Source organism: Hyla sarda, chromosome 1, assembly GCF_029499605.1.
Source record: "Hyla sarda isolate aHylSar1 chromosome 1, aHylSar1.hap1, whole genome shotgun sequence".
Classification (NCBI taxonomy): domain Eukaryota; kingdom Metazoa; phylum Chordata; class Amphibia; order Anura; family Hylidae; genus Hyla; species Hyla sarda.
Window position 1 is genome coordinate 416,123,929 of NC_079189.1, and position 22,582 is coordinate 416,146,510.

The following is a 22,582-nucleotide window of genomic DNA, read 5'->3' on the forward strand; positions in this document are numbered from 1 at the left end:
AGTGGAAATCAGGCAGTCAGGAGGAATGATGTGTTGCGGAGAGAGTTCAATTTCAGAAGCATCCGAGGAACGAGAGAGAGCATCGGCCCTAATGTTCTTATCGGCAGGCCGAAAGTGAATTTCAAAATTAAATCGGGCAAAGAACAGAGACCAACTGGCCTGGCGAGGATTCAGCCGTTGGGCAGACTGGAGGTAGGAGAGGTTCTTGTGATCGGTGTAAATAATAACTGGAAACCTTGATCCCTCCAGCAGATGCCTCCATTCCTCAAGTGCTAATTTAATGGCTAGAAGCTCTCGATCCCCGATGGAGTAGTTCCTCTCCGCCGGAGAGAAGGTCCTAGAAAAAAAAAACACAAGTAACAGCATGCCCGGAAGAATTTTTTTGTAGAAGGACAGCTCCAGCTCCCACTGAGGAGGCATCAACCTCCAATAGGAAGGGTTTGGATGGGTCAGGTCTGGAGAGCACGGGAGCCGAAGAAAAGGCAGACTTGAGCCGTTTAAAGGCGTCTTCCGCTTGAGGAGGCCAAGACTTGGGATCGGCATTTTTTTTGGTTAAAGCCACGATAGGAGCCACAACGGTAGAAAAATGTGGAATAAATTGCCTGTAATAATTGGCGAACCCCAAAAAACGTTGGATAGCACGGAGTCCGGAGGGGCGTGGCCAATCTAAGACGGCAGAGAGTTTGTCTGGATCCATTTGTAGTCCCTGGCCAGAGACCAAGTATCCTAGGAAAGGAAGAGATTGGCATTCAAACAGACATTTCTCTATTTTGGCATAGAGTTGATTGTCACGAAGTCTCTGAAGAACCATACGGACATGCTGGCGGTGTTCTTCTAGATTGGCAGAAAAAATCAGGATATCGTCCAGATATACAACAACACAGGAGTATAAGAGATCACGAAAAATTTCATTAACAAAGTCTTGGAAGACGGCAGGGGCGTTGCACAGGCCAAAGGGCATGACCAGATACTCAAAGTGTCCATCTCTGGTGTTAAATGCCGTTTTCCATTCATCCCCCTCTCTGATGCGGATGAGATTATAAGCACCTCTTAAGTCCAGTTTGGTAAAGATGTGGGCACCTTGGAGGCGATCAAAGAGTTCAGAGATGAGGGGTAGGGGGTAGCGGTTCTTAACCGTGATTTTATTAAGACCGCGGTAGTCAATGCAAGGACGTAGGGAGCCATCTTTTTTGGACACAAAGAAAAATCCGGCTCCGGCAGGAGAGGAGGATTTACGGATAAAGCCCTTTTTTAAATTTTCCTGGACGTATTCAGACATGGCAAGAGTCTCTGGGGCGGACAGAGGATAAATTCTGCCCCGGGGTGGAGTAGTGCCCGGGAGGAGGTCGATAGGACAATCATAAGGCCTGTGAGGAGGTAGAGTCTCAGCTTGTTTTTTGCAAAAAACATCCGCAAAGTCCATATAGGCCTTAGGGAGGCCGGTTACAGGAGGAACCACAGAGTCACGGCAAGGGTTACTGGGAACCGGTTTTAGGCAGTCCTTGGAACAAGAGGGCCCCCAACTCTTGATCTCCCCAGTGGACCAATCCAGGGTAGGGGAATGAAGTTGAAGCCAGGGAAGTCCAAGGAGAATTTCAGAAGTGCAATTGGGGAGGACCAAAAGTTCAATCCTCTCGTGATGAGATCCGATGCACATTAGAAGGGGCTCCGTGCGGAAACGTATGGTACAGTCCAATCTTTCATTGTTTACACAATTGATGTAGAGGGGTCTGGCGAGACTGGTCACTGGGATGTTGAACCTGCTGACGAGAGAGGCCAAAATAAAATTTCCTGCAGATCCGGAGTCCAAGAAGGCCATAGTAGAGAAGGAGAAGGCAGAGGCAGATATCCGCACAGGCACAGTAAGACGTGGAGAAGCAGAGTAGACATCAAGGACTGCCTCACCTTTGTGCGGAGTCAGCGTACGTCTTTCCAGGCGGGGAGGACGGATAGGACAATCCTTCAGGAAGTGTTCGGTACTAGCACAGTACAGGCAGAGATTCTCCATGCGGCGTCGTGTCCTCTCTTGAGGTGTCAGGCGAGACCGGTCGACCTGCATAGCCTCCACGGCGGGAGGCACAGGAACAGATTGCAGGGGACCAGAGGAGAGAGGAGCCGGGGAGAAGAAACGCCTTGTGCGAACAGAGTCCATATCCTGGCGGAGCTCCTGACGCCTTTCGGAAAAACGCATGTCAATGCGAGTGGCTAGGTGAATGAGTTCATGTAGATTAGCAGGGATTTCTCGTGCGGCCAGAACATCTTTAATGTTGCTGGATAGGCCTTTTTTAAAGGTCGCGCAGAGGGCCTCATTATTCCAGGATAATTCTGAAGCAAGAGTACGGAATTGTACGGCATACTCGCCAACGGAAGAATTACCCTGGACCAGGTTCAACAGGGCAGTCTCAGCAGAAGAGGCTCGGGCAGGTTCCTCAAAGACACTTCGGATTTCCGAGAAGAAGGAGTGTACAGAGGCAGTGACGGGGTCATTGCGGTCCCAGAGCGGTGTGGCCCAAGACAGGGCTTTTCCAGACAGAAGGCTGACTACGAAAGCCACCTTAGACCTTTCAGTGGGAAACTGGTCCGACATCATCTCCAAGTGCAGGGAACATTGGGAAAGAAAGCCACGGCAAAACTTAGAGTCCCCATCAAATTTATCCGGCAAGGATAGGCGTAGATCAGAAGCGGCCACTCGCTGCGGAGGAGGTGCAGGAGCTGGCGGAGGAGATGATTGCTGAAGCTGTGGTAGTAACTGCTGTAGCATAACGGTCAGTTGAGACAGCTGTTGGCCTTGTTGCGCTATCTGTTGTGACTGCTGGGCGACCACCGTGGTGAGGTCAGCGACAACTGGCAGAGGAACTTCAGCGGGATCCATGGCCGGATCTACTGTCACGATGCCGGCTGGCAGGTAGTGGATCCTCTGTGCCAGAGAGGGATTGGCGTGGACCGTGCTAGTGGATCGGTTCTAAGTCACTACTGGTTTTCACCAGAGCCCGCCGCAAAGCGGGATGGTCTTGCTGCGGCGGTAGTGACCAGGTCGTATCCACTAGCAACGGCTCAACCTCTCTGGCTGCTGAAGATAGGCGCGGTACAAGGGAGTAGACAGAAGCAAAGTCGGACGTAGCAGAAGGTCGGGGCAGGCAGCAAGGATCGTAGTCAGGGGCAACGGCAGGAGGTCTGGAACACAGGCTAGGAACACACAGGGAAACGCTTTCACTGGCACGATGGCAACAAGATCCGGCAAGGAAGTGCAGGGGAAGTGAGGTGATATAGGGAAGTGCACAGGTGATCAGACTAATTGGAACCACTGCGCCAATCAGCGGCGCAGTGGCCCTTTAAATCGCAAAGACCCGGCGCGCGCGCGCCCTAGGGAGCGGGGCCGCGCGCGCCGGGACAGGACCGACGGAGAGCGAGTCAGGTACGGGAGCCGGGGTGCGCATCGCGAGCGGGCGCTACCCGCATCGCGAATCGCATCCCGGCCGGAGGCGGTATCGCAGCGCCCCGGGTCAGTGGATCTGACCGGAGCGCTGCAGTGAGGAGAGTGTAGCGAGCGCTCCGGGGAGGAGCGGGGACCCGGAGCGCTCGGCGTAACATTCAAGGCCACACCCACACAGGTGAACAAAATTCCACCAGTTGGTGCCGCCTCCCAGGCAAAGGAAAAGGAGTTGGACATAAGTGTAAGTTCACACTAGTACAATGCACATTGCACAAAATGTTTAAGTAAAAAATATGTCAAAAGACCAATAAATTTTTATATAGTGCATAAAATCGTATGTGAAGAACTGTTATCGAGGGCGCGTAATGTGTAGCAGCAACTAATATAGGATGAAAAGATCTCAAAAGATTTATTTGTAAAATACACATATCTATCATAAACGCTGCACAGACGTCTAGCCCAGGCTAACGGAGGTATTGTAAAAAAAAGTAGCAAAAAATATATATATGTAGATGTTGATGTATAGCATACTAAAATGATAATGCTGTTATGACATACAATGATATAAAGTATTGCTACTTACAAAAGGAGCAAGGATATCTACAAATATCCACTTCATTAAGAAAAAACAGTATATTAACTAACAGACATGGACTACTCATATTTATGTCATAAATAAACATAGATAGTCACATAGCGGACCGATACAATAGAGGGACAACAAACAAAATGAAGAAAATAGATGACCTATAAACTAGCTAGGATTGATACCAGTCTCTCTACATATATATATAGGAGACTGTAATAAATTATCACCCAGCTGTAATTGACGTCCATATTATAGTATATAGATTATAAATTATAAAAATGATTATTAGGTCAAGATAAGGTTATCTAATTAGTTTGGTTATGTCACCTACTATAATGGTCTGTAATGTTAATGTAATGACGGTTATTAGTATACACATGGACGCAGGCAAGAAGGACTGGTCTGAACAGGAGGCAGGAAAAAATAACAGCAATTAATAATGTAAAATGACATCCTGCCTCCTGTTCTATATATATACATCTTTTTTTTTTATAACTTTTTTTTATTAAAGAATTTTTCTTTAAAACAGATATTTGAGAATAAGAAAATAAAAGTACATAGAATAATAAACAGTCATTACATATTAAAAAGACCAGGTTACAATGTGATAACATAGATCCGGCTGTAAAGATGTTGTAAAGTGCAGATTATTTCAGGTTGGCTCTGTGAGTATCCAGGGAAGACCCCACATCAGAGACACGAAGCTTAGATAAAAGCTGTTATCGAACAGATAATAAAGAATGAAGCGAGGATAATATGAAGTGCTATTAGAGGATACTAATAATATCTCTTGACTCCGCGTCCATTATACCTCAGCTTATGGTCAATAATCCAGGCAATATACAATGAAGAAGATGTAAAATAATGTAAAAAAAAAAAAAAACAACAGGTGGCAAAAAGTTTGTAAGAGGTAGAAAGTTAATAGAGAAAAGGACAGGTAAGTATGGAAGATAAAGATAAAGGGACGGATAAGTAGGGAAGATAAAGAGAATAGAGAAGTATCCGCTCGGCTCCAGCTCCTCGGGGTCCGTCCACTGCCTCAGACCACTCTCAGGGACTCCACATATTCATCCCACCGGTGCCACAAAGTATCAAAAGCATCCAGTCTGTTTTCCACCATGGCGGACATATTTTCCATTCTCTGTATATCTGCGATTTTATCTAGTAGCATCTGGAATGGGGGGCTATAAGTTTTTCTCCACCACTGAGCCACAAGACACTTGGCCGCAGTGAGTATATGTAAGAAGAGTTTAGACTGAATGGTAGTGATTCCACTGGGGTGGGATGTTCAGAAGATATGTCTCCGCTGACAGTGGGATGTGGGACCCTATAACACTCCTAACTAGTGACTGCACCTCCAGCCAAAAGTGTCTTAGAAGTGGGCAGTCCCAAAATATGTGTGGTATAGAACCAATATCTCTATTACACATCCAACAAGAGGGTGAAAGCTGCGGGAAGAGGCGGTGCAGCAGCTCAGGCGTGTGATACCAATGTAGTAAGATTTTGTACTGGTTCTCTTTGTGTGTGATACAAGTCGAGGACTTAGCTGCCCGTGACCATATGACCTGCCATTGTGCAAAGTTGAGGGATTTCCCTAAATAAGATTCCCACTTGGTCATATATGGGTGTCGTAGTTGGGACGTGTCCTCTGGAGATATTAGGATATCATAAATTCTTGAGATCAAGCCTTTAGTGGAGGTGTCTTGTTTACAGATAGATTCAAAGGGTGTTGGAGGTGGGAAGGGGGGATGGGATGGGTGAATCCCTAAATGTTCCTGAATGGTGTGGAAGTGAGACAGGGACTCTCTTGTCATGTGAAATTTGTCACTAATAGATTGTGGGGTTAGAAGCTTTCGAGTAATGGGATCAACCAAGTCGGCTAAATAAAATATCTTGGCTGTGATCCAAGGAGAGACAGTCCTGATTAGGGATCGACCGATTATCGGTATGGCCGATATTATCGGCCGATAATCACGATTTTGGGCATTATCGGTATCGGCAATTACCTTGGCGATAAGCCGTAAATGACCCCGCCCACCTCTGACCCGTGGCACCGCGACCGCCCTCCGCCCCGCCGTACCGCGTTGCACCCCCCACCGCACCGCCCCCATTGCCTCCCCCATCCCCGGTTTTATAATTACCTGTTCCCGGAGCCCCCACTACTTCTTGCTCCTGCTGCGTCCTGCGTTACGCTGTGCGCAATGACGAGTGACGCGACGTGCACGATGTGACGTCACGGTCAGTGGGCACAGTGACAGTTCAGGAGGACGCCCCCGGAGCCAGATGTGGAGTGGACCCCGGGAACAGATAATTATAAAACCGGGGATGGGGGAGGCAATGGGGCCGGTGCGGTACGGGGGGGGGTCGGTCGCAGTGCGGCGGGTCGGGGGGGCGGTCGCGGGTGCGGCGGCAGCAGTCGCGGTGCGGCGGTGGGGGGAGCAGTGGCGGTGATAGGTCTCAGGACCCCCGGACAGGCAGGGGGAGAGAAGAGGGTGGTGGCGGCGGCCTATGGCACCGCAAAAGCCACTGCAGTGCATTGATTTAAAGTGCCCGCTTTAAATCAATGATCTGCAGCGGTGTCGCGGGGGGATAAATAGCCGATAACTTATACCGGAATATCGGTATAAGTTATCGGCTATCGGCCCTAACCCCCTCCGATTATCGGTATCGGCCCTAAAAAACCTATATTGGTCGATCCCTAGTCCTGATGTCATCACTATCTGGAATACTAGGGTTAAATAACATTGGTGTGAGTAGAGAGGTTAGTGATTAAGAGGGTATGTGGAGGAGGCCTCATTCCAGATTTTAATAGTTAGTCTCATTGGCCCCAAAAGGTTCCTTGTGACAGTGCAGGGGGTGGATAACCATATCATAGAGGATGGGTGTATAGGAGAAATCCATAACTTCTCAACTTCAGTCCACCTGCTATATGCCAAAAATTTGGTCCAAGAGGGGATCCTCCGGAGGTGCACCGCCAAATAATTTTTATATATATCAGGCATGGCCAGGCCTCCAATATAACCTACACTCTTCCTCTGAAATGTGAAACCAATAGAAATGGCAACAAAAACCACCTATGGTAATACTCCTACAATTGTCACCATGAAATAATCACCAATAATACAAGATTCATGAAAAAATTTGTATAAACTTTTATTAGATAACCAATTACAAACTAATGGACAGACAACCCCACCCCTAAAAAACATATACCCCAGAATAGCACTAGTGACCTGGTCCTGATTGTCAAGATGGTAAATATAAGGAACACTGCATGAATTGTGTTAATAAATCCCTCTGAATATCAATACGGTAGTGTATACCTCAATACAAAATCACCGCTAATACAAAAATGATAAATATCCATTAAACACTACCTGTAGTAGGCATGTTCCCACAGGCCATCCTGGGACACAGTGCACCCTCAACGGACGTTGTTTCGTGGGTCTCCCCACTTCGTCAGGAGGTGCTGTCATCTCACCCCTCTGCTCCTAATATATGCCTCCATCGCTGGCGCACGGATCGCGTCCGGAAGCGGAATCCGGAACCCGCCGCGTCACAGGGTGTCCACCGTCATGTGACCATGACAGTTTCCGCCCAAACGTGACACATAGGGATCCAAACTGTTTTTTAGCAGATAGGACCGCCGCCGAGAACCTATGTCTCCCACCCCTCCATATAAATTTAACCAACATAGTTTGGAACCTTTTAATGGCAGTTTTGGGAATGGGGACAGGCAAAGTCTCCACAAGATACAGGAATTTTGGTAGAATAGACATTTTTACAGCTGCTATTCTTCCTAATAGGGAGAGTGATATTGGGGCCCATTTGTCTAACAATGTTTGTATATTTTGGAAGAGACGAGGGAAGTTCTGCTTATATAGGGAAGAGTATGTGGGTGTAAGACGGACTCCTAGGTAACCCAAGGACGTATCCTGCCATTTATAGGGAAATGACTGTTTCAGATTTAAGAGATCAGTTGGGGGGATATTAATTGGGAGGGCTTCTGTTTTTGAAGTATTGATCTTGTAACCCGACAAATGCCCATAATAAGTTAATGCTGCATGGAGATTGGGTAAGGATATTAAGGGGTTACGAATGGTCAAAAGGACATCATCGGCAAATAGCGAGATTTTGAATTCCCGATTTTTAACCATTAAACCTTCTATATCAGGACAATTCCGAATGGAGGCTGCTAATGGCTCTATACTGAGCACAAATAAGAGTGGTGAGAGGGGGCACCCCTGACGTGTGCCATTATAAATTTGGAATCTAGAAGAAGTGGCATGTGGTCATTTGATCTGAGCAGAAGGTGTGGTGTATAATTGGGAGACAGCAGTAAGGAAGGGACCATTTATACCATAATTCTGAAGCATAGACAGCAGGAAAGGCCAGCTAAGCCGGTCAAAGGCTTTCTCTGCATCCAGGCTCAAAAGAAGGCCCGAAGACTTTGTCTTATTTAATATGTCAATGAGTTCAATGGCTCTCCTAGTGTTATCTCCCGCCTGACGGTGAATGACAAAGCCAACTTGGTCTTTGTTCACAAGGCCAGGTACCACGTAGCTCAGTCTATCCGCCAGAATTTTAGTGAATAGTTTGAGGTCCGAATTTAGTAAACATATGGGTCTATAACTTGCGCATTCTGATGGGTCTTTCCCAGGTTTAGGGATCACAGTGATATGAGAAGCTAGCATCATGGGCGGGATAGGTGTACCCTGAAGAAAGGAATTAAACAGTGTTAATAGATGGGGGGCCAGTGTCACGATGCCGGCTGGCAGGAGGTGGATCCTCTGTGCCAGAGAGGGATGGCGAGGACCGTGCTAGTGGACCGGTTCTAAGACACTACTGGTTTTCACCAGAGCCCGCCGCAAAGCGGGATGGTCTTGCTGCGGCGGTAGTGACCAGGTCGTATCCACTAGCAACGGCACCTCTCTGGCTGCTGAAGATAGGCGAGGTACAAGGGAGTAGGCAGAAGCAAAGTCGGACGTAGCAGAAGGTCGGGGGCAGGCGGCAAGGTTCGTAGTCAGGGGAGATAGCAATAGTTCTGGTACACAGGGTATAAACACACAAAGAACGCTTTCACTGGCACTAAGGCAACAAGATCCGGCAAGGGAGTGCAAGGGAGGAGACTAGATATAAGCAGGGAACAGGTGGGAACCAATTAAGCTAATTGGGCCAGGCACCAATCATTGGTGCACTGGCCCTTTAAGTCTCAGGGAGCTGGCGCGCGCGCGCCCTAGAGAGCGGAGCCGCGCGCGCCAGCACATGACCGCAGGAGACGGGAACGGGTAAGTGACCTGGGATGCGACTCGCAAGCGGGCGCGTCCCGCTGTGCGAATCGCATCCCCAACGGCCATGGCAGAGCAGCGCTCCCGGTCAGCGCTGACCGGGGAGCTGCAGGGAGAAGGACGCCGTGAGCGCTCCGGGGAGGAGCGGGGACCCGGAGTGCTAGGCGTAACAGTACCCCCCCCCTTAGGTCTCCCCTTCTCTTTATCGGGTAACTGCCTCCCCTGGGATGAGGACACCGGGAAAGGATGGAGGGATTCCTCAACGGCAGGCAGAACCGCAGGAGTAGGAATGGGGAGAGAGGGCAGAGGGCGGGACCTGGCACGGGGCAGTGTGACACCAGGACGAGGGCCATGAGGGGACACAGAAGCTTGCCTGATGGAACTGGGAGGGGGGGAGGGGCATTTCCTGTGGCAGGCAGAGTCCTTAATGACCTTAGGGGGACCAGATACAGGAGGAACCACAGAGTTACGGCAAGGGTTACTGGGAACCGGTTTTAGACAGTTCTTGGAACAAGAGGACCCCCAACTCTTGATCTCCCCAGTGGACCAATCCAGGGTTGGGGAATGAAGTTGAAGCCAGGGAAGTCCAAGGAGAATTTCCGAGGTGCAATTGGGGAGGACCAAAAGTTCAATCCTCTCGTGGTGAGATCCGATGCTCATAAGAAGGGGCTCCGTGCGGAAACGTATGGTACAGTCCACCCTGGCTCCGTTGACCGCGGAAATGTGGAGTGGCTTGACAAGACGGGTCACCGGAATCCGGAATTTATTCACAAAGGAGTCCCGAATAAAATTCCCAGAAGCTCCAGAGTCCAGGCAGGCCACGGCTGAGAGGGGAGAGCTGGCTGAAGTGGAAATCCGAACAGGTACCGTGAGACGTGGAGAAGCCGACTTGGCATCAAGAGACGCCACACCCACGAGAGCTGAGTGCGAGCGTGCGTTTCCCAGACGTGGAGGACGGATTGGGCAATCCACCAGAAAATGTTCAGTACTGGCACAGTACAAACAAAGATTCTCTTCCTTACGGCGATTCCTCTCTTCCAGGGTCAGGCGAGACCGATCCACTTGCATGGCCTCCTCGGCGGGAGGCCTAGGCGCAGATTGCAGTGGAGACTGTGGGAGAGGTGTCCAGAGATCTAAGTCCTTTTCCTGGCGGAGCTCTTGATGCCTCTCAGAAAAACGCATGTCAATGCGAGTGGCTAGATGAATGAGTTCATGCAGGTTAGCAGGAGTCTCTCGTGCGGCCAGAACATCCTTAATGTTGCTGGATAGGCCTTTTTTAAAGGTCGCGCAGAGAGCCTCATTATTCCAGGATAGTTCAGAAGCAAGAGTACGGAATTGTATGGCGTACTCGCCAACGGAGGAATTACCCTGGACCAGGTTCAGCAGGGCAGTCTCAGCAGAAGAGGCTCGGGCAGGTTCCTCAAAGACACTTCGAATTTCCGAGAAGAAGGAGTGTACAGAGGCAGTGACAGGGTCATCGCGGTCCCAGAGCGGTGTGGCCCATGACAGAGCTTTTCCAGACAGAAGGCTGACTACGAAAGCCACCTTAGACCTTTCAGTAGGAAACTGGTCCGACATCATCTCCAGATGCAGGGAACATTGGGAAAGGAAGCCACGGCAAAACTTAGAGTCCCCATTAAATTTGTCCGGCAAAGACAGGCGGAGGCTAGGAGTGGCCACTCGCTGCGGAAGAGGTGCAGGAGCTGGCGGAGGAGATGGTTGCTGCTGCTGTAGCTGAGACTGAATCTGCTGTAGCTGCGACTGGAGTTGCTGAGTCATGGTGGTCAAGTACGACAGCTGGTGATCTTGTTGGGCAATCTGTCGGGCTTGCTGGGCGACCAGTGTGGGGAGGTCGGCGACAACAGGCAGAGGAACTTCAGCGGGATCCATGGCCGGATCTACTGTCACGATGCCGGCTGGCAGGAGGTGGATCCTCTGTGCCAGAGAGGGATGGCGAGGACCGTGCTAGTGGACCGGTTCTAAGACACTACTGGTTTTCACCAGAGCCCGCCGCAAAGCGGGATGGTCTTGCTGCGGCGGTAGTGACCAGGTCGTATCCACTAGCAACGGCACCTCTCTGGCTGCTGAAGATAGGCGAGGTACAAGGGAGTAGGCAGAAGCAAAGTCGGACGTAGCAGAAGGTCGGGGGCAGGCGGCAAGGTTCGTAGTCAGGGGAGATAGCAATAGTTCTGGTACACAGGGTATAAACACACAAAGAACGCTTTCACTGGCACTAAGGCAACAAGATCCGGCAAGGGAGTGCAAGGGAGGAGACTAGATATAAGCAGGGAACAGGTGGGAACCAATTAAGCTAATTGGGCCAGGCACCAATCATTGGTGCACTGGCCCTTTAAGTCTCAGGGAGCTGGCGCGCGCGCGCCCTAGAGAGCGGAGCCGCGCGCGCCAGCACATGACCGCAGGAGACGGGAACGGGTAAGTGACCTGGGATGCGACTCGCAAGCGGGCGCGTCCCGCTGTGCGAATCGCATCCCCAACGGCCATGGCAGAGCAGCGCTCCCGGTCAGCGCTGACCGGGGAGCTGCAGGGAGAAGGACGCCGTGAGCGCTCCGGGGAGGAGCGGGGACCCGGAGCGCTAGGCGTAACAGCCAGGATATCTGAGAAGGTTTTGTAATATAAGTAGGATGGTCCATCAGGACCCGGCGATTTACAATTAGGTAGGGCTTTAATGGTATCAATTAATTCTTCCATAGAAATTGGAGACTTTAATTCATTAAGCTTGTTGGATGTAATTTTTGGTAACCCACATTTTCCCAAATAGTCTTTAATTGTATTGTCCCTCTGGGTTTTGCTTGAGGGTAAAAAAGAGGGGAAGTGATATAACTGAAAATAATACTCTCTGAATATATCAGCCATACGTTCAGGGTCATAGGCTATATGGCCGTTTGTGTCCTTAATGGCTTGCGGAGTTGTGTGTGAGGCTAGAGAGTTCAGTTGCGCTGCCAAAAGAGTGTGTGGTTTGTTAGCTCGGGCGTAATATTTGTGTTTCGTATAGACGAGAAGCTTTTCTACTTTCCCCACTGCCAGGTCCTTCAGGACATTACGGGTCTGGACTATTTGTCTTAGGATGTTAGTTGAAGGCCTATGGGCCATTCTATCCTCTAAAGCTTTAAGTTTACTCTCTAAATCTTTGGTCTTTCCCATGGCGTCTTTATTAAGTTTAGAAGCCAAAGAAATGCAATGGCCTCTAAAAACAGTCTTGTGTGCTTCCCATACTGTAGAAAAGCTATCGACACTGCCCACATTTTGCTCAAAGTATGACTTCAAACATGTTTCCGGATTCATCCTATGGACCTCTTGTTTAAGCAGAGTTTCGTTAAGTCGCCAGCGGCAAACCTTACGTGGTGTAGAAGCCGGTTTGAGGTCCAATGTTACAGGAGCGTGGTCAGACCAAGTAATAGGATGAATTGTTGCACTGCCTGCTAGTCTAAGGCCAAGGAGATTTCCCATAAACATGTCTATCCTTGAGTGAGTGGTATGTGGTGTTGAGTAAAAAGTGTACTCCCTACTATTTTGGTTAAGAACCCTCCATAGGTCAAATAGATGATGGCGTCTAACCAGTTTCCTAAGAAAAGAGGATAAGCGGGTTATAACAGGAGATGGATTTGGGTGTGAAAGGGAGTGTCTGTCCATAGTTGTGGAAAATGGTAAGTTAAAATCCCCTCCAATCAGCAGAGTGGCTGGGGGTAGTTTTACCAATTTCACCAGAACTCTCGTGAGAAATGGAATTTGTGATGTGTTTGGTGCATATAAGTTACATAAGACAATGGGTATGTTGTAGAGCTTTCCTGAAATTATTATATATCTCCCACCTGGGTCTAGGAAGGTATCAGAAATCTGGAGAGGACATGAGCGGGAAACAAGAATGGCTACACCCCCTCTTTTCTTATCTTGGTTTGCTACAAATACAGTGGGGTATCTATGTAGTGCAAAAGTGAAGGAGCCCGTATCATCATGGTGCGTCTCTTGTATAAAGGCAATATCTATTTTACGCGTAGTCAATTCTCTAAGGAGAAGACGGCATTTCACGGGTGTGTTGAGTCCCTTTAAATTCAGGGTCATTAGACGCATCGGGATGGGAAACTGTAACATAAGAAAGTTGGCTATAGAAGCCTTACTAAAGTTCTAGAGGAATTAGGTCCTCTAAATATATGAAGGAACAGGGATCTATGACTCACTCCTATAGCGACACAAGCTAGGGGGAAAAGAGTCTGTTCCTCAGCTGGAGGGGGAAGAGAAGGTCACCAGTTGCAGTGCGCCGACTAAGACTCCAGATCATGGTTATCCATCTAACTCACAACTTTCTTAATTAAGAAATGTGCTATTGCTACAGTCTATTGCTATAAACATTATGAAAGAAGCTAAGAACTACGGATCTGTAGTCTATAAAGCTAAATAACATTAACTATAACCACTGAGTATACTATGCGGTCTTAAACTGTAGAGATAAACTATGCTAAGCCCTGTAAAAGAAACTTAATACATTAGAAACATTTTTAGCGGCAGACACAGATCTAGTCCTCTGCATATGCAAGGTGAGCTGTAGGGAGGACCCCTCAGCCATCAGGTGGGAAAGTCTTTCACTGCATGTCTGCGTCTCTCCGGCGTGGGTTGTTGATCAGGTTTCCTTCTCTGAGACGTCACTTTCGTCCAGACGGGTGGCGGGGAAGGAGAAGGAGGGAGAAGCTCCCAGTTAGGCATCTCTGGCACAGAAATGTCCAAGGCCTCACAGAAGGCGTGTAAATCTTGTGATGATTTCAGATTGGCACTTTTTCCATGGCGTCTTGCAGTCAGACTGAACGGGAACCCCCATCGATAGTTTATGTCACGATCCCTTAGGGCTTGAAGCAATGGCCTCAGCAACCTCCATTTTTGTAAGGTTATCCAAGATAAGTCTGGGAGCAATTGAATGTTGGCCCCGTCAAAATCAATAGCTCACAGGTTACGTGCTTTGGTCATGATTCCCTCCTTAACTGAATAGTCCGTCACGCAGCAGATGACATCTCTAGGCAAGGGTGAAGCTCCTTTGGGGCGGAGAGCTCTATGAGCCCTATCTAGTTGGATTTTGTGACTTGGGGGCATTTTTAGGATTATATTAAATATAGCTTCAAGCGTTCTCTTCAGATCCTCTTCTTGAGTGGCTTCAAGCAGGCCTCTGACTCTTATATTGTGTCTCCTGCCACGGTTGTCTAAATCTTCTAAGTGGTGTTGGTACTTGCAAATACTGTTGTGTTGAGCAGCCACTGTGGATTGCAAAGAGGAGATGTAGTTGCGGGTGTGGTTATGCTCCTCTTCCAGATTTTCCACCCTCTGAGAGACAGCACGCATGTCTTGGTGGACTGCAGCCAACTCCACCCTAAGCATATATATACATATATATATATATATATATATATATATATATATATACATATATATACATCTACATGCACTGCCGGGAGCTTATGATTGCGCTGTACGGGGGGCATATATATTTACATCTACATGTGCTGCCGGGAGCTTATGATTGAGCTGTGCGGGGTTCATAGATATATATCTACATGCGCTGCCAGGAGCTTATGATTGTGCTGTGCGGGGGCCATATATATATCTACATGCGCTGCCGGGAGCTTATGATTGCACTGTATGGGGGGCATATATATATATATATATATATATATACATCTACATGCGTTACCGGGAGCTTATGATTGTGCTGTGCGGGGGGCATATATATATATATACATGCACTGCGGTGGGGGACAAGACATATAGCGCAGCAGGGGGCAAGATATATAGAAGCTTTAGGGAGCCAGACATGTACAAAACCCCCAGCGATACTATATATCTTTCCCCACCGCAGCTCTTCTATTTGAGAACCCCGCCGGGATCCCTGAATGGCTCTTCAGTACTGGGCATTAAGGGATCCTGGCAGGGAATTCGAAAATGAAAGTAAAACACATCATACATATTTTCATAGTTTTTCCTGTGAGTTTTTCATCATACTCCGAGTGTTTTTTCTTTTTTGTGGGGAACACGCCCCTTTTTGGGATAACCACGCCCATTTTGACGGGTTTAAAAAACACTCGGAGTGATGAAATCTTTTGTCGGGTTGTGCGACCAAATTTGTGTCGCATGGGCTATGCGACACAAATTTGGTTGCACAACCCGACAAAAAGAGTCGGGTTGACATTAGTAAATCAGGGCTAATGTTCAATACTATGCGCATGCGCAGTGGAGTCCTGAAATCAGTGGGGAGGAGAGGGAGATGATGAGGAAGAACATGAATATTCATAAGCCAGGTGGTGCTGCAGGCCACGCAGCGGTTACATCTCATTGCCAGATGAAGGCAGTGACCCCCTCGCTAATTTGCATATCAAGAAGACAGCAGATAACGGGCAAACGGTGCGGTGGATCCGGGCATGGTAGGCATCAAACTGGTCAGCGTCCCCGACACTACCAGCCAGTACCGCTGGTTAGTGGGGGGGGGGGGGGGGGAGAAGATTACAGTTTTCCTTTCATTGTAACTCAGGGGCAATGCCATACTGTACTTTCATGAGGCTCTTGCCTTAAATTTTAATGTTATTATGAGTATTTCTAGTATTAATATTATTTTCGATTATAAAAGAGATACACCTTTATGCATTATATTGTGATTCTGTATTCATTTTCCCAGCTTTGAGCAGTTCTGCATCAATTACTGTAATGAAAAACTGCAGCAGCTCTTCATTGCTATGACATTAAAGGCTGAGCAAGAAGAATATGAAATAGAAGGAATTGAGGTATGTAAAGTATTTTACATGTTTTATATAATTATTATAGCAAAAGCAATCTTTATTTAACCATTTAATTTCCCAAATTGTTTTAGTGGTCTTCTGGGAAGTATATGATTTCATGTTTGTATATTCCCACTTTTTGAAATTCTCTGTTTATTCTCTGATTTCCATAACTTCAATATACGGAAGACAACACACTGCCTAGATATAGACCTTGTCAAGAGTACATTAAGGGCCCATGCACACTATGGAATTGCTATAAATTCCAGGTGGAGATTCGGTGTGCAGCAGCCACCACCGGAATGAATCAGCATTATCACCGCGAGAACCTAAGCTGTCCTGGGCAGACATGGAATTTGGAATTGGAATTCTGCAGTGTGCACAGTGCAGCAGAATCCTATTGAAGACAATGGGAGACTGCTGCATTGGAATCTCTACCTGGAATTTCTCTGAGTGGAAATTCAGTAGTGTGCATGGGCCTAAAGGGTCTTCAGGTAAACAAGAACAGGAAGAGCAAGGAATACTCCTTCAATCTCTCCTATATTTCCCTTTTTACACTTTAGTTGCAGTTTAATCACATGATCCACAACTGGAACTCACAAATACATAAGTTTGTTCTGTCTCACTATATGCAGCTCTTTTAGATTTAGAGACTTGAGAGTAAAATTATTATACTTTATTTTCTTTTCTATAAAAATAAGGTGCACAGGTAGGTATTGACCTACTCTGTCTAGTGCTAAACCAGCCCTGTAGATTTTAAATATTATTGACACTATGTTATTATATCTGTGAATATGCCATACAGTGAGGATCAAAAGTTTGGGCACCCCTGGTAAAAATTTGTATTAATGTGCATAAAGAAGGAAAGATGGAAAAATCTCCAAAAGGCATCAAATTACAGATTAGACATTCTTATAATATGTCAACAAAAGTTAGATTTTATTTCTATCATTTACGCTTTCAAAATAACAGAAAACAAAAAAATGGTGTCTGCAAAAGTTTGGGCACCCTGCAGATAAAATATCTTGTACTGCCCCCTTTGGCAAGTATCACAGCTTGTAAACGCTTTTTGTAGCCAGCCAAGAGTCTTTCAATTCTTGTTTGAGGTATCTTTGCCCATTCTTCCTTACAAAAGTCTTCCAGTTCTTTGAGATTTCTGGGCTGTCTGTCACGCACTGCTTTTTTAAGGTCTATCCATAGATTTTCAATTATGTTGAGGTCAGGAGATTGTGAAGGCCATGGCAAAACCTTCAGTTTACTCCTCTTGATGTAATCCCCATGGATTTCGAGGTGTGTTTAGGATCATTATCCATTTGTAGAAGCCATCCTCTCTTTAACTTTAGCTTTTTCACAGATGGCATCAAGTTAGCATCCAAAATTTGCTGATATTTTATTGAATCCATTTTTCCTTCTACTAGTGAGATGTACCCTGTGCCACTGGCTGCAATACAACCCTAAGGCATGATTGATCCACCCCCATGCTTAACAGTTGGACAGAGGTTCTTTTCATTCAATTCTTTTCCCCTTCTTCTCCAAATGTACCTTTGCTCATGCTCAAAAAGTTCAATTCTAACCTCATCGGTCCACAGAACTTGTTTCCAAAATGCATCAGGCTTGTCTATATGTTCACTTGCAAAGTTCAAACGCTCATTTTTGTGGTGAGGACATAGAAGAGGTTTTCTTCTGATGACTCTTCCATGAAGACCATATTTGTATAAGTATCTCTTTATAGTGGAATAGTGTACCACAACTCCAGTGTCTGCCAGATCTTTCTGGAGGGATTGTGCAGTCAAACGTGGGTTTTGAATTGTTTTTCTCGCAATCCTGCGAGCTGTTCTGTCTGATATTTTCTTGGTCTTCCAGATCTTGCTTTAACTTCCACTGTTCCTGATGACTGCCATTTCTTAATTACATTCCGAACAGAGGATATTGACATCTGAAAACATTTTGCTATCTTCTTATATCCTTCTCCAGCTTTGTGAGCGTCAACTATTTCCAGTTTCATATTTCTAGACAACTGCTTAAAAGAACCCATGGTGCTGATTGTTGGGGCAAGGTCAGATGAGTCTGGGCATTTAAAATCTTTGAGATTGACATCACCTGGTCTTTCCAGATGATGATTAAGATCAATCCATGACACTGGCAGGTCTCAGCTTTGCAAAGGGGGCAGTGCATGCTATAAATTCTGCAGGGTGGCCAAACTTTGCAGACGCCATTTTTTTGTTTTCTGTTATTTTGAAAGTGTAAATGATGGAAATAAAATCTAACTTTTGTTGACATATTATAAGAATGTCTAATCCGTAATTTGATGCCTTTTGGAGATTTTTCCATCTTTCCTTGGCTTCTTCTTATGCACATTAATACAAATTTTTACCTGGGGTGCCCAAACTTTTGATCCCCACTGTACATGCTCAAGATAGGAATAAACCTTTAAGTTGTCACTTGGTCTCATTGTGAGCTTGTTTGCTGGATGCTCATTTGCTAGTGTAAGGATTTCTCCCTAGGGGATAGCTCTGGGATCTTCCTTGACACAGCCACAGGACACGGTTCCACTTCAATCAGCAGGCAAACAACAGTACTTTTTGCAAGTCCGTCCCCTCGCCAGCTTTATTAGACAGGTTGCAGGATAAATAAAAACATAAGGCCTGAACAAACAAAACCCTAGACGTCTAGTCACTAACTAAACAATCCAGCATGCCCTGACTATCCACTGGTTGGCTTTTCCCGGCCAGTTAAACTTATGCCTCCTGCAACCTTCTACTCACTGTTCACACACAACGTTTGCAACCTCTTGCTGTGTTTCTCGTCCACACTTCACTGTTGGGGCCACTCACAGCTCGGGCCGTGTGTTCCTCACCAGGACCCCTGGCTCCCCCCAAAGCCACCTTGCTGTCTTCTGGGGAGAGCCACAACTATTCTGTCTGACTTCCTTTTAAACACACTTCCCCTTTCTGATACCTCATTAATTAGGACACAGGTGGAGGTTTCTCCAGGGTTAGCTAGGGAAATACACCCTTCCCTGGCCACAGTGTTACACTAGGTAAGATTTATCTGTTTAAGTTGAAGATGTCTTGTGAACTGGCTCATTAAAGGAATTATGGGGGAGATTTATCAAAACCTGTGATATGGAAATGTGGAGCCCATAGCAAGAAATCAGATGACTTCTTGAATATTTCAGCTTCCTTTTTTAAAAATAGAAGAAGCGATCCAATTGGTTGCTATAGGCAACTGGTCAACTTTTCCTCTTTTAAGGTTTTGATTAATCTTCCACATTAAACCAAGAGGTGTAGGATAAAAGTGGACTGGAGATAATCTTACCCCCAATGTTTTTTCCCATCCTGTAGAAATCATACAGAGAATAGAGGAACTCCTTTCCGGCTGATCTCTTTCTGTTTTTGCTGATAACTCAGGGGCAGGTTTAGCCATTTAGATTTGGAGTCCAGCCCTCAACTGGTTGATGATTTTCAATTGACCATTAAGGCATCATGGTCAGAAATAGTGCTTTCCCCATCTACACAGTGAATGCCATCAGAGAAAAAAATTACCAATATATATCTATATCTATATATATATATATATATATATATATATATATATATATATATGTGTGTGTGTGTGTGTGTGTGTCTCCATGATTGATTGAAGCTCCCACCTTCATTTCAAAATGGTGCTTCTACCTTTTTTTTTTTTTTTTTTTGGCTTTGCAATACATTATTCTGTAAAAAAAAATTTAAGAAAAGGACAAATTGCCCTGCAAGAGACACCACAAAAACACAACAAAAAAACTGTTGGCAGACAATTAAAACCTTTTTGGCTTATATAAGGCAAGAAAGAACCAAAAAAAACAATGCAGTGAGAAAAGGTTAATGTTTATGACATGATACAAAAGTATCCATGTATGTGACATCTGACATGAAAAATTGATAATTAACATGTTTTTTTTTTTTTTTGTTTGTTTGTTTTTTTAACAGTGGGAGCCCATCCAGTATTATGACAACAAAATTATTTGTGACTTAATTGAAGAGAAATACAAGGGAATAATCGCAATAATGGTAACATATATAACATTGTAATCTCTTTATTCCTAGGGGGCGCGCGGCACCTTCTCTAGATTTAAAGGGCCAGCGCACCACTAATTGGTATCTGGTCCATCCCATATGTTATTTATGCCAGCTCCTCCCCCACTTCCCTGACGGATCTTCAGTGCCCCTAGCCTGAGATTAAGTGTTCCTTTTGCCTGTTTGCCTCTTCCTGTGTATCCAGACCTTCCTGCTACGTTACGCCTGCCCTGACCTCCTGCTAAGTTTGACTACACTTCTGCCTCATCCTCTGGTACCTCGTCTAGCCCAGCTACCTGTGTGGTCGAGCCGTGTCGGGGGTAGCGACCTGGGTGTCACCTGCCGCAGCAAGCCCATCCTGCCTTGCGGCGGGCTCTGGTGAAGACCAGTGGCACCTTAGACTCCACTCCCCGATATGGTCTGAGTCATCGCCACACAGGTTAGTAGGATCCACATCCAGCATCGTAACAGGCATCATTTGGTGAAGATAAAAGTTCATAAATTGTGGAAATTAGACCTCTGGTGGACGCTGAACCTCTGCAGAGTAATTCAAAGTATGTAGGTTTGGGGAACGTAAAACCGTCAGAGAATATATCCAAATGTGTTTTCACTACTTGATAGGAGGAATATGACATAGCAGGAAGATTATATTTATTTTGTAAGAGTCTAAAGGGTTGGAACGTTCTCCTAATCAGGTTAACTAGGTCAGCTGCATGAAATATATGAGTTCTAATCCACGGGGAAATAAGTTCTGTATTATTATTATTGGGGATTTGAGGGTTAAATTAGAGGGGAGTAAGAAGTGATCTAGGCGATTTTAAGGGAAAGTTCTTGACTAAATAATCCCATATGTTTTTAGTTAGTTTCCTGAAGAGTTTTAAGAGGGTTTAATGCCCAAATAAGTACACTCGGATGGGAGGGAGATTTGTTAAAGGCAAGGAACGTGGTCCACGAAGGGATCCTGTGTAAATGGGCTGCTAAATAATATCTATGGAGGTCTGGTACAACTAGTCCACTTCTTCAAAGTGTGTTTAGTTATTGGAATAGGAAGTGTTTCGAGTAATTAGAGGATTTTAGGTAAGATAGACATCTTAATAGCAGATTTTCTGCCAAAAAGAGAGAGGGGTAACGATGACTATCTAACTAAGAGGGATTTAATGTGCAAGTGTAATGTAGGGATGTTATGTTTCTGTAGGGTGTTATAAGAATGTGTTAGATGAATCCCTAAATAATTTATAGCTTCTGATTGCCACTTGTAAGAGTAATTCCGCTTAAGGATATTAAAAAGATCAGGTGGGATGTTTATAGGTAATGCCTTAGTCTTAGAATTATTAATCTTATATCCTGAGAGTTGTCAATATAGGTCCAGGGCTGCGTGTAAGTTAGGTTGAGACATTATGGGATTGCGTAGTGTTAATCATACATCATCCACAAACAGAGAAATTTAAAATTTGCGAGAATTAATTACTACCCCTTGAATGTCTGGGTTGTTACGGAAACACGCAACCAAGGGCTCCATACTGAGGACAAAGAGCAGTGGAGATAAAGGGCAGCCCTGTCTTGTACCATGGATGGATCAGGAACTTTGGAGAAACTGCATGAGGGAGGCATACCTGCGCTGATGGGGAAGTGCATAGGCCAGAGACTGCATGGAGAAACGGGCCTGATATACCATATGTTTTAAGAGAAGAGGGAACGGCCAACTGAGCCTGTCGAAGGCCTTTTCTGCATCAAGACCTAGTATGACCCCTTGGGTATTGGTCTTGTTTAAAATATCTATCAAGTCAATATTTCTCCCTGTACCGTATCCGGCCTGCCTATGGAGCACAAATCCCTCCTGATCTTTATTAATTAGGTATGGAAGAACGGCCCCTAGTCTGTTAGAAAGGATTTTTGTAAACAGTTTTTTTCCCAGTACGGGATATGGTCCTGACAGTACTTAGGCCCTGTCAGGTTGAGTCCCTCTACATCCTAAGGGCTCTCTTACAGCGTCTCCCCCATAGTGTTACATGTATTATGTATAAAGGACCTTTGAGGACCTTTGAGTTAGTCACATGATGTGGTCACATGTTCGATTCACATGTTTGTTACCCAGAGAGCACCAGCTAACAAGGTGACCTGCAGCTTGACCTATGGGCTCCTTGCTCAGCCCCCCTTTATAAGAGGGGGAGGCAATACAATCTCTCTCATGTGATTCATTCTCTGCTGAGGTCAGTCCAGACGTCTCAGATCCTGTGTCCAGCACACCTGGAGGCCTCAAGCCTAACCTACAGCCACATGTCAGTAAGTCAAGTCATCTATGTCTGCTGTCACTACCCTCAGTCAAGTCAATTATAGTCAGCGTGGCTGTCCTAAAGTCTATCAAGTCACTGCAAGTCCCAGCAAGCTGCAGGGTCCCCTCTGTGTTACTGGTCACCTCCTGGGATACTGGCCAAGCTGTA

At 46.2% G+C, this 22,582-nt stretch overlaps 1 protein-coding gene across 1 annotated transcript in view; it reads left to right on the forward strand.

The window, feature by feature from the left end:
- MYO1H (myosin IH) overlaps positions 1 to 22,582 on the forward strand; it is a 151,456-nt gene that overhangs the window by 81,832 nt on the left and 47,042 nt on the right. Inside the window, exons 14-15 of the mRNA XM_056528858.1 lie at positions 15,984 to 16,089; positions 20,055 to 20,135. Of these exons, the coding sequence (XP_056384833.1) occupies positions 15,984 to 16,089; positions 20,055 to 20,135 (187 nt within the window). The remainder of the gene's footprint in view (positions 1 to 15,983; positions 16,090 to 20,054; positions 20,136 to 22,582) is intronic.